This window comes from Pelodiscus sinensis, chromosome 3 (genome assembly GCF_049634645.1).
Source record: "Pelodiscus sinensis isolate JC-2024 chromosome 3, ASM4963464v1, whole genome shotgun sequence".
Taxonomy (NCBI): Eukaryota; Metazoa; Chordata; order Testudines; family Trionychidae; genus Pelodiscus; species Pelodiscus sinensis.
In genome coordinates this window covers 42540056-42556938 of record NC_134713.1, presented here as the reverse complement: position 1 = coordinate 42556938, position 16883 = coordinate 42540056, and the positions used below count along the sequence as shown (strand labels likewise).

At 41.1% G+C, this 16883-nt stretch overlaps 1 protein-coding gene across 19 annotated transcripts in view; it reads right to left on the bottom strand.

Annotated features, from left to right (window-relative positions):
• The window catches only part of MLIP (muscular LMNA interacting protein), a 150069-nt gene that overhangs the window by 15761 nt on the left and 117425 nt on the right, over nt 1–16883 (bottom strand). For 13 of the 19 annotated variants that reach the window (XR_012902553.1, XM_075923630.1, XM_075923617.1 and 10 more), the window contains one exon: nt 10590–10766. The exons of 4 other annotated variants lie outside the window; for them this stretch is intronic. Coding sequence is in view for 14 of the 15 variants with exons in the window: in XM_075923630.1 (XP_075779745.1) it covers nt 10590–10766 (177 nt within the window). In the remaining variant the exon portion in view is untranslated. 2 more of the 19 variants (XM_075923623.1, XM_075923624.1) reach the window with 2 other exon arrangements.

Below are 16883 nucleotides of genomic sequence, written 5' to 3'. Positions count from 1 at the left end.
ATTATTGGTACGCTGCAAAATTCATTAGTTGCCCTTACACAAAATTATGTTATTTGTAAGGAGTGTGCAATCAGCATGGGTAGCTGCTGTAGATGGATTGCTTTCTATTTACCTACCAGGCAGTCATTAAGTTCTCTGGGAAGTATGAAACGCCCACAGCATGCTCAGCAAAAATAGTTGACTAAGAAGATGGCATACTGAGACTGTGGCTATCATTTGTCTCCATTAAGAAAATAAAACACTGTGCAGATAGGTAACCTATGAAAACTGTGTGTTTATTACCGATAGCTTATTGTACTTTCTCCTCTTATCACTTATGCCCACTCATCTTTACATTTCTTCTGCAAGTCCAGACACAAATTTGCCTTGTTCTACTCTATAAAATGTACATCCTATGTCCCTCCTCAGCTAGCACAATAATCCCAATCTTCCTTCACCCACACCCATCTTCGTCTCCTTCTCTTAATGCCGCTCATCTGCTTTCCTGTAAAAAGTAAAAAAGCCACAGTGCATGAGGAATTCACATAGGGAAGGAAAACACTCCAGAACTTGTTCCTGAGCTTTCTATAAATATATAATACTTGCTGTACCTTCATTATTGGGACAGTTTACCAAATTAGGCTTATACTTCCATGAGTAACTCTTGTTTTTAAATGCAAGACCAGTCCCTTCTGATCTTGATCTCAGTAAGGCTTTTGACACAGTCCCACATGATATTCTCGGAAGCAATGTTAAGAGTTGTTATTGAGAGGACAGTAGTCTATTGTTTTCCATGTGCACTGAAAATAGGACAAAAAGTAATGTAACGTTAGTTTGAAACAAAAGAGACTTAGGTTGGATATTAGAAAAAAAATTCAAGTATAAGGCTAGTTGAGCACTGAAATAAGCTTTCATGGGAGGTTGTACAATCCTGATTGCTGGAGACCTTTAAGAACAGGTTAGACAACCGCTTGTCAAGACTGGTCTTGATATACTTGGTCCTGTCTCCAGAGCAGGGGACAGAATTAGATAACTTCTCAAGGTCCCTGCTAGCCCTACATTCTCTCTCTCTCTCTCTCTCAAAAGGGGAGGTGGGACAGCGGCTCCATCCCCATGCACCCCCTGGAGCAATGTCCACCTGCCTCTGGCCCCCGCCCCCAGCCTGCCTGTTCTACATGCCTGCTATGCGACTTGACTCCATGCGGCTCAGGCTCAAGTGTGCTCTCACAAGCTGAACAGGTCTTGCACCCCAGCCCTCTGGGGTGGCCACTCTGCTCCGGGCTCCCTGGGCTTGCCACGGAGCAAAGCTGTCCCAATAGGTCCCTGCAGAAAGGCTGGGCTAGGGGTGGGATCTGGCTCGTGCTGTGGTGTTCAGGGCTGTGATGCCCCACCCAATGGTGCTCTTGGGGGGAGGGGGAGTGCAGCTCAACAAATTAATGGGAGGGGGGCAGGGCATGTGTAGGGAGAGAGCAAAGGGGACAGGGTGTATGTGGGGAAGTGCAGGGTGATAAGAAGGGATGGTAGGGATGACGGGGACATAAGAATGGAGACACGTGGATGAGCAGTGTGGGGGTGGGGAGGGATTTGGGAAGGATGTGGGTATAGGAATGGAGAAAGGAGGGGAGGGGAGGCATAGGTACTGTGGGGAGGGGAGGGGCTAGGGAGAATAGTGAGTGCAGGAATGGAGACAGGGGAATCAAATTGAACTACAGGTTGAGCAAGGTTAGAGGGAAGCCGAGGGTGACCCAGACTCAGCCCTGCCCAACTGCCGGGGAGAGCGGGGGGGGAGTCCGGGCTGGCCCGGCCTTCACCCTGCGGCTGAGTGGGGGGGAGATGAGAAGAGGGGCTGTCATGTCTCGGCCCAGGCTTCCCCAGCAGCCAAGGAGAGAGGCAAGGCTGCCTACTCCAAAGATAGGAGGGTTGGGGGGCATAGAAAGCAGGGGTGCACCACATCCTAGTGATTCTACAGTAAAATTTATTCATAGACTTCATGCAAATCATCAGTTGGAATCAGAATTCCTGATATCTCTGGTGATGTTAAATATGAATGTTTTGCTCCCTGAAAAGGGATTGTTATGCTGAAAGGTGTTAATGGCCACTATCATATGGGTCTTCAATCTAAAGACATTCTCAGACTTCATTAAGATCCATGGATGTGTTAAGTATTCCCTGACTGGAAGAAGGAATTAAACCTGTGTATGCAGTGATAACTGGAAATAATAGGAAACTACAGAGCCTTTCTACAATGCCTGTGCAAACATCCTTGTGATTTTTAGGGGGCTCTCCGGGGTTGACTGCAAAAATGAGAGTTAGGAGTCAAGATCATCTCATCTGAAGAAGTGAGTTTTGCTCATGACACTATATGTATATTTATTAATCTCTAAGGTGCCACAAGACTACTCATTTTTAAAGTTGTAGACTAACAGGGCTACTCCTCTGAGACTTTTAGACAAGGATTGCTTGCCATTGTGTGTGTCTGTGCACGAGATGCAGTAGACAAGGGAAGCATTCCTGAATGTGGCCCTGGAAGGAAGCTGGGAAACAGTTCTTTTGAGCACAGAACTCACTGGACAGCAAAGCTTGGATTTCTAAACAAGAAAAATGCCTGCTGTTTGTTTGCCCAAAACTCTCGAGCAATGCCAGAAAGAAACACACACAGGACATAGCATGAGTGTGTACATCATCTTGCAGCTACAAGTTCAAGTCTGCAGAGGACACATCAAATCACTAACAATTTCCTCAGTTTTCTCTCTATTTTAGTTGCTTTATCAACTTTGACGTAATTGTGCTGGATTATAGAAAAAATAATATTAATAAAAATACATGTCTACAAGGGTCCTTAAGTTAGAATTCAACATCTAAATATCAAAGTTTCAAAGAGAGAAGCTCTCACCCAAGACAAAATGTAATTTGTGTGATGCCAGGAAAAAGAAATACTTTTCTGTGGGAACCCAGAAATGCAGTTTCCATTCATAGCAAAAATAAAATTAGCAAATAGGCTTTCAATTCCTGGTATGAGGCCATGAGTCAGAATTTAAGTTCTAGTGGGTAAACACTGCTGAGATCATTACATTATAGCAGTGGGAGGTTATGAATAACATTAAAAGGTTCCTTAAAATAGTTTCTGTACATACTAAGGTTTCCATCCTGCAATTGGTTACGCCAGGCACATCTGTGTATCTATAGACACTTTATAAACTTTGAAGGGGCTCTAGTCAGGTTCAGGGCATATAAAGCAAGTTGCAGGATCACACCCTCACATGAGCCATGTGACTACAATTAAACTAGAGAAAATTCACTCAGTTACTTGGTCTAGCAGGAGGGTTGTATCTGCTTATATGGGTGGGCGGAGCCAGCTGTATTCTTCTCCTGCATGCAGTGTCATCTTTTTAGGTGGAAGGAACTTCTAGAGTAGTGAGTTCCCCTGTTGAGATGCAAACACAGCATCTTCTCACAGCTCTCAGAGCTCTTGCTTCAAGCTATGTACAACATCACAACATTGGTTACACTCAGGTCACACAACCTTTTTTCTACTCTCAAGAACAAGTCTGTTTTTGTAAATGAAAGCTAAAAATCTGATATAACCAGATGACTCCTGGATTTGAAGGCCTATACATATACACTGGTGACTTAATTCATCCTGGATATCACTTAGAAGGGAAAGAAGAAGAAAATTAAAGCAGACATCGTAAGTAGTTGTGCAGTAACCTTATCTTATTTGGGATCAGTGATGAGAGCAGCAGTTCAGACTACAGCTAGAGCAGAATCAATTTGTTTGCAATGGGAAACCTGTCCTTTTTTAAAACTAGTTGCACAGGGACAGGATGAAGAAGCAAAGACTCTTTCCCCTACTTGTACTAATCTGTGACAAATACAGCCCTTGCAATTTCCTGGCATTAGAGCTTAAAAAAAAATTCCACACCTGTAAAATCTGTTATGAGTTTATCAGCCTAAAAATTCATGGTCTATTATTGAATAATAACTAACTCTGTATTAGCATTTTATCTAGCTATCACTTCAGGCCCCAACCCAGCAGCTGGCTACACATGGTTACAGAGATATACCTGTGAAGATCCAGTTGAAGGATCAGCGCCTAAAACAGAATTAACATTGCCTCCTGCCTGTTTAATCAGCACATTATTAATTATTGCATCTTTTTGTAAATGTATTTCATATTTTAAAGTACCTGCTGTCTGCACATGCCCTGTGTCTACTAATGAAATGATATATGCTCTGAAGCTCACAAAAACCTAGCAGAACAGATACTAATCCACAGAAAAGTGATCATCCTGTTTTCCATAATGCTAATTTACAAGGGTATTCTTTTGAGGTGATTTTTAAAATAGACTTTCAGAGTGAAGAATAATAACTGTATTCGCTAAAATATCCTACATGCTTTCCATTGTGGATATTCAGTGTATTTCTAAATGTTTCTGGCAGCGAGACTTTCCCTCTAGTGGATAATCAAACTAAGTGCAACATATAGATGAATCCCTCTAGATATTCTGACCTTTTCGATATTTAGGCTACATCTACACTGCAGCGCCATTTTGGGATAGCTATTCCAACGTCCCTATAAACCTCATTCCACGAGGAGTAAGGGACATTTTGGAATAGTGATTTATTTCAAAATAAGTGCTATGTAGACAGCTCCAAATTTTGAAATAAGCTATTTCTAAATTTACTCGAAATAAGTTATGCAGTATGCGTAGCTCAAATTGTGTAGCTTATTTTGAGCTTCGGGTTCAGTGTAGATGTACCCTTGGTGGCTAAATTCATTTAATGCAGCTATATTGCAGTAGAAAGGATTAACTCAGTCAAAGACTGACTATCTTTAGAATATGCTGCAAGAACCATCTTTTTGCCAGAATTATATCAAAGCAACCAAAGTTTCACTTTCTGTTAATCACAAACACAAATACTTACTGACCAAGACAAGCAAGCACATTCTTATCCAAAGGCTGTTACATTAAATGGAAAAAAGTATTATTGACTTTAGTGGAAATTAGATCAGGTCTCTTGAGCCTCGACACACACAAACAGCAGAACCCACAACCAAATTTGTCCGTGAATAGTGACACAGTTCTAATTTACAGTGTTCAGCATTTTGGTATTGCAATTTTAGGTGCTGATGATGAAATGACTATGGTAGGCAGATAGCACCTAGAGTAGCAGTAATATTTCACATAATCATTGAGATCAAAACAATGTATACACTCAGGCCTCAATCTGCAAAAAATAACATACATATTTAACTTTAGGAAGGTAAATAATCTCTGACTTCAATGCAATTACTCAGATGTTAAAAAAACATATATAAGTGTTTGGAGGATGAGAGTTTAAAGGATGTTCACTCAGGGTACGTCTACACTACAGCGCTAATTCGAACTAACTTAGTTCGAATTAGTTCGAATTAGTTCATTCGAACTAAGCTAATTCGAACTAGCGCATCTAGAACTAAAAACTAGTTCGAATTAGCGTTTTGCTAATTCAAACTAACGCATCCACACTGATTGGATGCAGGGGCGCATTTAAGGGCAGCTGAAACCGGTTCAGGCACGGCATCAGGTCAGTAGTTGCTTTGTATGGCTGCTGTCTGAGGCTATCTGAGGCTCATGCTTAAAGGGACCCCCCCGGACAGCCGGTTCTCAGCTTTTCCTGCTTGCTTGCCAACCTCGCCGAGGGACAGCAAAGCGTTGGTCTCTGTGCCCGTGTGTGTCAGTGCTTCCCTTCAGGGACGCCGCCGCAGGTGGCAACATGGAGCCAGAGCTCGCCCTGCACTTTCTGGTGCACTTTCTGGACTTGCTGCTGCAAGCTTGCCAGCAATGGTTTGAGGCTGCCTGGCACCTCCTGGTGCATGTCAGCCCCCTGCCTCTCCGCCTGGACGCCCTGGGGGCCGTGGAGGAGCCGTGGCGGCACCCCGGCACCGGTGTGCCCCGCCGCATCTGGCGTCCGGACTCCAGCAGCGACTGGTGGGACTGCATCGTCCTGGAGCGCTGGGAAGACCGACAGTGGACCCAGAACTTCAGGATGAGGAGAGACACCTTCCTGGATCTCTGTGAGTGGCTCGCCCCTGCTCTGCGCAGAAGGGACACTCGCATGAGGCCCGCCATCCCCCTCCAGAAGCGGGTGGCCATCGCCCTCTGGAAGCTCTCCACGCCGGACAGCTACCGATCCATCGGGAACCAGGGGGAGCAGGGAGAGCAGGAGCGGGAGCAGGGGAAGCAGGAGGAGCAGGAGCAGGGGGAGCAGGAGCAGGAGCCAGAGCAGGAGGAATTAGGAAGCGGTCGAGCATGCTCTGGAGGTGGCCTCGCAGGGCACGGCCCTGCTCCTCTAGGGCCTCCAAGCTCCTCTGGCGCAGCCTCAGGTCCTCCTGGACCCAGTGGTCCTGGATGCAGAGCTGGTGCTCCAGGAACCGGAGGTGCCACCTCTGGTACTCCTCCTGGTTCCTGGCTCTCCTGCTGGCCCGAGCGCGGGCGGCTGCTGCAGGTGGGGTGGTGCGCCCTGCAGTCCCAGGTGCTGCAGCTGTGGTGAAACAAGAACAGCGGTCAATTACCCTAGGGGCCCAGGTGTGTGAAACCCAGCCCCCCTCTGCAAGGCCAGGGCCCCTGGAGGATCCCCAGCTGCTGCTCTGTGGTGGGCAAGGCCCAGGCGCATGGTCCCTGGGCTCCCTCTCGCCCCAGCCCCCTATACACATAAGGGGAGCATGATGGTACTCACATGTGGATGCCTCCCCAGCCTCGGACGACACAGGCGAGCGGCTCTGTGGGGTGCCTTGGGGGTTCTGGGTAGGCTGCCGGCAGGCTCCTGGCTCTCGGAGCCCTTCTCCTCCTCCTCCTCCTCCTCCTCCTCCTCGGTGTCTGGGAGCGGTCCCTCTGCCCCAGGGTCTATCACCTCCCGGGGGGCAGGGACGGCATGAGCCCCCAGGATGCGGTCCAGAGCCTGGAAGTGGGGGCACGCCTCCGGGTCGGCCCCTGGCAGGCAAGCCCGGGAGTAGGACTGCCGCAAGTCCTTAATTTTACAGCGCACCTGCTCCCGGCTGCGCTGGTGGCCTCTGGCGGCCAGGCTGGCAGCCATGCGGCTGTACACTGCTGCGTTCCTGTGGCTAGTGTGGAGATCGTGGACATTGGAGGCTTCCCCCCAAACCTCGATGAGGTCCACGATCTCTGCACTAGACCACGCAGGCGCCCGCCTCTCGTGGCCCTGGGCAGGGTCATGGGAGCCACCAGGCTGGTCCCAGGAAGAGGGGCAGGGGTGGGGGGAATCGGGTGGCTGGCTCATGGGGTGTCAGCTGCTGGGTGTGCTGGCACGGGTGCTGGCAGCCTTGCAACTGGCACAAACCCCGTAGCCAGCCCGTGCCCCTTTAAGGGCTCCGGGACCGGGAGGGGGGGCAGTAGAGTTTCCCTGGTGTTGGCCAGAGTGGCCACTAGGGAAAGCTGGGAAGGGCTAGCCTCCCACTAGTTCGAATTAAGGGGCTACATACCCCTTAATTCGAACTAGTAAGTTCGAACTAGGCTTAATCCTCATGGAATGAGGTTTACCTAGTTCGAACTAAGCGCTCCGTTAGTTCGAATTAAATTCGAACTAACGGAGCGCTAGTGTAGCGCCTATGAAAGTTAATTTGAACTAACGTCTGTTAGTTCGAACTAACTTTGTAGTGTAGACATACCCTCATATAGTAGCTGAATATTTTAACTAACATACTACTGTAGGTCTTGTCAGCTCTTGTCATTGATTTCTAGAGGTTTAAAGTAAGAGTAATCACTGAATGAAAGGGATTAGAAAAAAATAAAAATGATTAAGAAAAATTATGCTTGTTAAAAATCTTTAAGGTAACAGTACTACAGGATATATTCGATGGAGCATAATTTCACACTTTCCGTATTTATTACTATTTCAATATTTTTTTTTCAATTTTGAACAGTTTGTTTGTTACCCTTCTGGTTCTGTAGCTGATACTATTTTACTGTATTTTTCCCCATCTTTACTAGATCTACACATTAACAAATTAAAATATGTCGTCTTAAAACAAACACATAGCATAAATGCTAGCTGGGTGATGCCTAGGAGGGGATGTTCATTATTTTGAGAAATATAATAAGGAAGTATAGACGATGGCTGACGTGAACATTGAGATTTGTTGATTCACAAGGTAAACAATTGATTCTAATGTTGCTGTAGTTGTCTGGTACCAAAGATTAATTCACAAAAAATCAAAGCATTCCCCAGTATGACATAACTAGCATTTGAGTCATGTGTTTGTTTGGTTTTGTAAATGCATTTTATTTCTACTCAAAATTAAGATATTGGGTACACGGCTTCAAGAGAGAGATGATCAGCAGCGAAGTTTAATGGGAATGCTAATAATGGGAAACTTCAACTACCCACATATAAACGAATCCTAATGGCAAAATGACCAGAGTTTAGACAAGGTATTTATCTTACAGCTTCTTAGACAGGAAACTCTAGAACACACTATTGCAGAACTTATTCTCAACCTAGCTTTGAGCCACACACAGGTGTTAGTTCATGAAGTATCTTTATTTGAACCACTGCAGGGGATCTGAAGCAAGGGGAAACTTGGTGTAATTAAACTCTGCTCCATGCCCTGTGCCATCACATCCCCTGCCCAAGGAAGGTAATGCAATTTATACAGAAGCAGGCTCTACTTCGCCTGCCAGCTGTATGCCAATGAGATATTTTGTTCCATGTGGGCCAGGATCCATACATAAGACAGACAGATTCTCAAATTGTAGCTTTCAGTGTAGATTTGATATCTTTCTGTTAGTCTACACTTCTATCTCATTTGCATGACAGGTTGTTAGGTAAATGCTGATCCATTTAAATTCAAAATGCAAAAAAAGAAAAAATGATGGATGAGTGTTGGTGAACACAGAACTGACACAAGTAGGAAAATTTCCAAATACACCATATGACCAACACTTTCAAAACTGGGTACCTAAAGCTACACGCCTAAATCTATTATTAGGCCCCCAGTTAGAAGTGGCCTGTTTTTCAGAAATACTGAGAACCCATATATCCCAATAAGTCATACAGGATAAGCCTACATATCAGCAGCAATCCCACAGCCTGGTCAATAAACTCGGATTCAAGTTGCCATACTAAAAATAGCCATGTAGACATCACCGTGGAGTTTGGACTGGAGCTGGGGATTTGAATTCTACCTCTTTCCTAAACTTCTTCAAAACTGCAGTGTCTATACAGCTACTTGTAGCATGAGCTCCATGAGCCCAGGTTAGTCAAGTTAGTCACTGACATGGACTACACAGAAGTACCCTAAGAGCTGCAAGTTTTTAAAAGCTTTGAAAGTTAGACCACTTTTATTCAACTGCCTAAAAATAGATATAGAAACCCAATTTTAGGTGCCAAACATTGAAAATGTTGCTCTGTATTAACAGCTACTGCCCCTTGTATAAAATAAATTGTTTCCTTAGAACGGCAGCAACATAAACATTCTGCTCTGTATTTTTATAAAATATCTACAGAGTGCTCTCACTCAGGGAGAGTACTTTGCAACTCCTGCTGCTCAGGATTCATAAGGCATTTAAAGCAGTATGAAGCATAATTTGCTTGGGGGGAGGTTGGTTTTTCAGGGAGGAATTGCTTTCTGTTTACTAGCAATTTTAGTTAGAATCTTTGTGCTAAATTTAAAAAATTCATCTGCCATAGAAATTCAAAGGAAATAGCAAACTGTGCGCTATGTTCTTAAGTAAAGAAAATAATGAAAAACAAGAAGTCTATAAAGGTTGAACTGCTGTAGTCCAGCACATTCAGGACCTGACCGGTGCTGAACCAGAGAATTTGCCAAACCACAGGAGATCAATATTGTCTGGTAGCATTATCAACACTTCCACTGCTTACAGGGCTCTTACAAAACATTTAAGGGTAAATTAGAGCTAAATAACATCACAGAACATGAGAACCAGGACTGGTGGCTGTAAATAAACTTTATGGACTGTGAGATACTTGGACACACTCATGATAAGTGGACATACGACTAACTAAAATCATGTCGGACCATGGATGTTGCCAGACAAGAGAGTGCCGGAATAGAGAGGTTCAACCTGTAATAGTGAGTGTCCAACAAGCATGGAGGAGTTCAATGAAGTTGCTTGTTCTTTATACTAAAAAGGATTCTGAACTGATTGCCTAACTCTCTGGAACATCCCTCTTCCTTTTCAAATACAGGGCTTCTTACAGTCTCTACAAAAGCCTTTGCTGTAAATTAGTGGTAGCAAATTTCCACTTTAGCACAAAAAGTCATTCTTCTTCTATGGTCCTATGAACCAGTCATTAAAATTGTCCCCTTATGAAGCAGCAACCTTGAAAATATTACACCGTAAATTACTGAGTGAATAAAAATGTTTGGAAAGTTTAACAGAGTTTAGATTACCAGATTTTCATATTTGAGGTTTTTTTAAGCCTGCATAAATCTTGCTCCAGCGCATATTGACTTCTCACCACATAGGGGTGTAGTTTAAATCCACATTCAAACTCCATTCACTTTGACCATTTATTTTCCAGTGCAACAAAAGAATTCTGAACTACATCATACATAATACAAGATAACTGCAGCACAGAAGGCTCACCTTATTATACAAAGCGTTGCCACTGTACGGTCTACAAGAACCCTCATGACCATCACATAAGATAGAAGACAAATGACTGAAGGGCCCAGGGATTAAACAGTCAGTATGGCAGATGGACTGTGAATGTAATGGGGACTTAGTTGGAAAGATCAGTTTAGTCGGATAGGGAGCATTATCCTAGAGGGAAGAAAAGCATATAAAGTGTTTGATTAGTGGACAAAAAAAGAAGCCTTGTGCAGAAAGGCAGACTAGCTTCTTGGTTACTCCACTGCATTTTGCCACTGATGTTAATATGATTCCACCTGTGTAACTAAGGCAGGAGTTTGGGCACAAAGTCTAACTAGCCTGAAGCCTTTTTGAGGTGGGATGCCTTAGTAGCAGAATGCTCAGAAGATAAAAAATATTTGACAACAATGATTTTTTTATTTCTAAATGTGACTGATTTATCATACAAGAGAAAGTTTAGAGTTTAACCACATTTATATTCAGTAATATAACAACTTTATAGCATACACCAAAAAAATTCCATTCATTTTATTCTGAATGCTTAGTAAACACTTTAGGGAAGATACACTCATATGAAACTTCCCTCCTCAATGCTTTCAGGTTTTTAATCAATAAGACAGAAAATTGATTTTAAACTCTGTGAAGCTGACACATTTAAGATCACTTGAAAAGATTCTCTAAACATTTTAAAGAAAGGTTAGAATGGATTCAGGGCCGTATGCTTTTTGGGCAAAATCTCAATCATGTTTTGCCTCTTATGTTAAATCCAAATCTCTCCAGAATCTTTCCTGGACTTCCAGACTAATTACTGAGCTGGGACTTAATTTGGACATCAAAGCTTTCCCATTTACAGTGCCTGGAGACTCCATATAAGAGGATTCATTGTAATTATAGCTGTCAGCTCCAGGGTGTGATAATATACTATTCACATACATAGTGTAGAGACAGAAATATAATGACTGTAGAAAACAAGTGGATGTCAGTCCCAATAGGGAAAAAAAAAGAAAAAAGTACAAGAAAATAGACATCTGGCAGATATTAATGTTTACCAAAACTGCATGCTGGAGTTCTTCAAAAGACTCCCCATTCTATCAGCGACACAAGCTTTGAACATATGTTCCTTTTTGGCTATGTTTCAGATTAAGTTCTGTATGATTACAAATGGGTTTACTTTTAAAGATAAAGTATAGGACTACTCTTATTCTTAATACTTATGTTTATAAAGAGATGTAAATGTTCAGTGTTCTCCAAGATCCATTTCCAACTGCTGTCAGTACATTATACATTATATTTTCAAAAGAAAAAACATCAGAATTCAATCCTCCAGTGGACCTTATGGTAAAGCCAACATGTTAGGAGTAGCACTCACACTTTAAACCTAATTTAAAATCATGTGTTTTTATTTTATGGTGTTCTTTTCAATTGGGCATGTCCACAGCTTAATGAGATCATGTTCCATTTCATAGTTGCTCTATGGGAAAAAAAGAAAACAGCTTTATTCTGTTTCCATTCTAAATCATGCAAGTGAATAATACATATCCACAGATGTAAAAAAACACCCTTGAACAGCTGAATAAGATGTGATATTAACCAACTCATTCTGTCCATAAGGGTGAAAGTTAAGTCTCTGTCATTCATTAGAATTTATATAAACTATTGTCTGTAAATAATTCATACTTTCCACTATTTACTGTAAAGCAGCATCAATAAAATGTACCAGCCAAAGAACAAAGTCTATTCACTTGATGAGGAGAATGATAAAAATTATGGTATTTTATTCAAACATCAAACAGTTAAAGGATCAGAAAATGTAGGCACTGAACCTCAATTTTTCCATAATTATTCAGCCCATAAAATATTAAAATCTGTCTTTATTAATGAAAATATGAATGTGTTTTCAGAAGGAAAAAGGTAAATTAATAGTATATTCCCTGATTAGATATTCAGTGGTGATAGTCACTTCAGTGACTGGCCACTGCTAAAAGCTACACTTCTCTTTAAAAAAAACAGCCAATCTGAATGAGCCATTGCAAGAAAAAGCCAAAATAAAATCAGTGTTTTCCCTGAATATTTACATTTTATTGGCACACCAGTATACAAACAAGAATTACTTATTGGTAAAAAGACCTCCACATATTTGTATAATTCTACATTTTTTCCAGAGAAATTTTAACAAATTAAGAAACTCCATTAAATTTAGCCTGACAAAATTGTCAGCACGCCATTTCAACATTGTTAAAATGCCAGGTCAATCCAAGCACAACAAAATATTATTTTCCTACTTTACATAATATGACCCCACAAATGAAGACTAAGGTAAAGGCAGAAGCTGAATAATGCAAAAACATATACTATATATGAAGAACTGCATGAAAAATCCTAAACTAAAAGCAAAATGTAGTATTTTTGTTGCAAAGAAAGATATTTTCCATATGGAGTAGTTTTGCCTGTCCCATTATAAGTGAAAAAATCCTCTCTGCCATGAAAATTATGAGATTCACACATGAAGGTGGAGCTGAAGGTCACCAGATACAGCTGGCTGCATCACTAGGTCTCAAACTGAATGTCATCCACATGATTACCAGTGCTCAGTATCAAATGGGGAGGCATGACAGGAAAGGGAAGGAGGTAGTGCAGAAGTCTGAGAAAAATCAGAAAAGAAGAGTAAATACAGTTGGTATCATTTATACCATCAGCTACCCTATCTGCTCTTAAGTTCTGTCATGCCAAGGAATTCCTTTGTCTCATGTGTTGGCAACATGGCTTGGAAAAGGCAGTTTGGGAAGATTGTGATATTGTAAGGGCAGGGAAGGAATAAATCGAGACAGAGAACAGAAACATGAAACATGACAGAAAACTAAATTAAATATTTACAAAGCCCCAATTTCCATGATAAAGGGTAAAAGATAGGGGCAGTAAGATATCTTTGTTTTAAATATATCAAACATAAGTTTGTAAGATTCTGTTTCACATTAGAAATTTTGTAGTGAAGTAAAGATTTGAGCAAGCAAAAATGATCATCAACTTCATTGTGTAAGAAGTTATTTAACTATTGTGACAGCAAGTAAAAAGGGGAAATGAACCAAAGACTCCAGTGGTAAGAACATTTACAGAAGTACCAAGAGTACCATGCATGAAAAATGTGAGGAAATAAACATGGGATATCAATCATATTTTAGTAGACAAAGGGGAAATAAGATGAGTTGGCAAGTTTTACAGCTAGATGAGCTTCTTCAATCAAATAGTTATCCAGTGAATCTATACAAGTAGCAGTAGTTGCATATTAAAAATAAAATCTCAAAAACTTTATTGAACATATATACTAAGGTCAATTCACTATGTTTTAGGGGTGAAAATTATTCATATGTATTCAGCCGACTGTGGAGTTTGATGAAAATGTCTGCAAATCCCAAAACATTTACAAATTTTGGCTCAAATGATTATTTATCTGAAAATTCAGTAGAGATATGCCAACTGAGGATTTGTTACTCATTCACTATGCCATAAAATGCCTGAATTCTCTTTCCTTTCCACGTATCACTCACCCCCCATTTCCCCGTTCCAGCAGATAAACACTTCACATTTAAAGATCCTTGAAAAATTAAAAGTCTTTTACGGTAGATTTATGGTATTTCATATGTCATGATGAATATGTTCACTTTATCATCCATTAAAATACATTGACATTTCTTACACCAAAAAAGCTGAATTTAACATTCACCATGAAATATAATCTTTTCCTTCTGACAAATTCAGTAGTCTATTTGTTAGAAAAGAACTTTGATCATTTGGTATTGCTTTAGTTTATTTCGGCTTTTCTCAAACAACTATATTTCTATACATATTTGTTAGTTTCTCCAAACATCAGTAATGCTGCTGCAAGCATATATTGCTTAGATAGCTGCAAAACACAGCACACAGTTTGGTTTCTCTGATGTGGGATCAGCGAATCTTGAATGCAAAATTCTGTTTATTATTTTTAAAACAATTTAAAATGCCCCAAGTGATATAAGTTAGAGCAGGATTGGACAATAAAATAGTGGCAGTTTGCCAAGGTTATCCCCTGGCAGGCTGCGACACTATATTTACCTGCGCATCCACAGGTTAGAGTGATTATGACTCCCATTGGCCACAGATTGCTGTTCCCATCCAATGGGAGCTGTGGGAAGTAGTGCAGACTGGAACACCACTTCCTGCACTCCCCATTGGCCGGGAATGATGAGCCGCAGCCAGTAGGAGCTGTAATCATCCGTACCTATGGAAGTGGAGGTAAAATATAGTAATGGCAGCTGACCGGGGCTAACCCTGGGAAACCATATCTGGCCTATGGGCCAGTATTGGCCACTCCTGAGATAGAGATACATTAATTAAATTGTGCTATTCTTAATCATGCAAAATAACTTTTGGAATCAGATGCAGCCAGCCATTATATACACTGATGGCTCAAAGGGGCTACAAGTATATTCTATATAAAGGGTAGGACTCTCAAATATTCTCAGCATTGGCCTAATTTTGTTCCTATTGAAGGAAACAACAAAACTCCTATTGAAGGTTAGGTGAAAGTTGAAAGCTTATGAACATTCAACTCATGTAGCTTAAATCTGGGTAACTGTTTAATAATTTTGGAAATAAAACAAAAATGCAATAGAAATGTTTTTCTATTTTAAACTGTACTTATTTCGATTTAAAATTTGACTATACATGGCAGTAGGCGTATGTTCCCACCAAAGTATACCCATCACAAATTGGATTTATGTCCACATATAATTCCTCTTTATGACAAATTAGTTCATCACAATAAACCTCAAATATAAGAAAGATGATTGAACAGAGATATAAAGTCCAACTTGTTTTTATTTCAAGTCATAGAGCTACATTTTGCCTTCCTCAACAAAATACCCATGGCACTGGATCAAATTAATTAATCAGATGAGAAAAGGTCTCATTCTGATAGACCCCTTTGCTTTTCTTACACTAATATTTCTCAATCAGTAGCTTAAGATCCCACCTCAGGGTAACAAAGGCAGTCCTGGGAGACATGGAGTGCTGAATATTTAATATTCTCCACACACCCTTACCATTTAAGGTCAAATATTTTCTGTCAAACTCTCAGAACACACACAAATAAATGTATTTATTATTATCACTAGTACAATTTTTAACTCTTACTTTGATAGAAAATATAAATGCACCATGAACATTATATTACTTTGACTAAACAGCCTGAAACCTTAGAGCCACTGATTCAGATTAAGAAAAATTGGGTAGTTAATGTACCCCACTCCTCCTAGTCTGACAACCCCATTGTATCTCATGGTCATATATTGTAAGGCCCTGTCCAACTTAAACAGATAACATGTGGTTTGCCAACATATTTGCTAACGTACATTTATTACCATGTTTAAAACACCACTTAGCACTTAGGGATGGCAGAGACTATGGTGTTTATAACTGTGGTAGCTGGGTGTGGTCAATGCTAAGGTCAACAAGTAAAAGGATGCAAATAATCATCCCTCCCTCCAGTGGACTTGTTAAGACGGGTTTAACTAAGAGTAAGAGCAGATCAGAGGATATACTACAGAGTAATATATTAACTTTAAATTGGGAATTTTGCTGTTGATATAAATTGATATCCACTGAGAAACTAGGCATATTCAGATTGTACAGACTTATTCTTATATATAAGTGCATCCAGCCTTTTAAATAAATAGTTATAAAGCAGTCAGGAATGTTTAGCTAGTTACAGTAAAGGATATGGCTCTGAGAGAAGCTTGTTAAACATTTTACAACACAACAAGTATTTGTTTTGTTCTGTTTTTTGTCAGAAAACACTAATTCATCAAAACAAGATTTTACAAAAATATGCAAGTTTAATTTACACCATTTTTGGGTCCAGGATGAAATTTCTGGTCAAAACCAACAGAGGGAGAGGGAGAGAAGGAGAGAGAGACTCATCCTAGAGTAGTGAGATAGTTAGGGTACTCATTGGGAGAAGCAAGTTCAAATCTCTACTCTGTCTGTTTCACTCATATTCCAGGGGAGTATCAGGATATTCTGGGGTGGATCTGTCTTGTTGGACCTGCTCCATGACATACACATTATTAAATACTCAGTGGGCCAGTGTAGCCAGACAGGAACCCCCTGTAATATTCATCTTACTTGCCTGGACCATACAGGGCACACACAGAGCAGTAAAATCAGCATAGTCTTGGAAGACTTGACAGGAGGCCCAGATATGCTAGCTCACAGTGACCCTGGACAACTGTAAGCAGAGATATGAGGGTGATC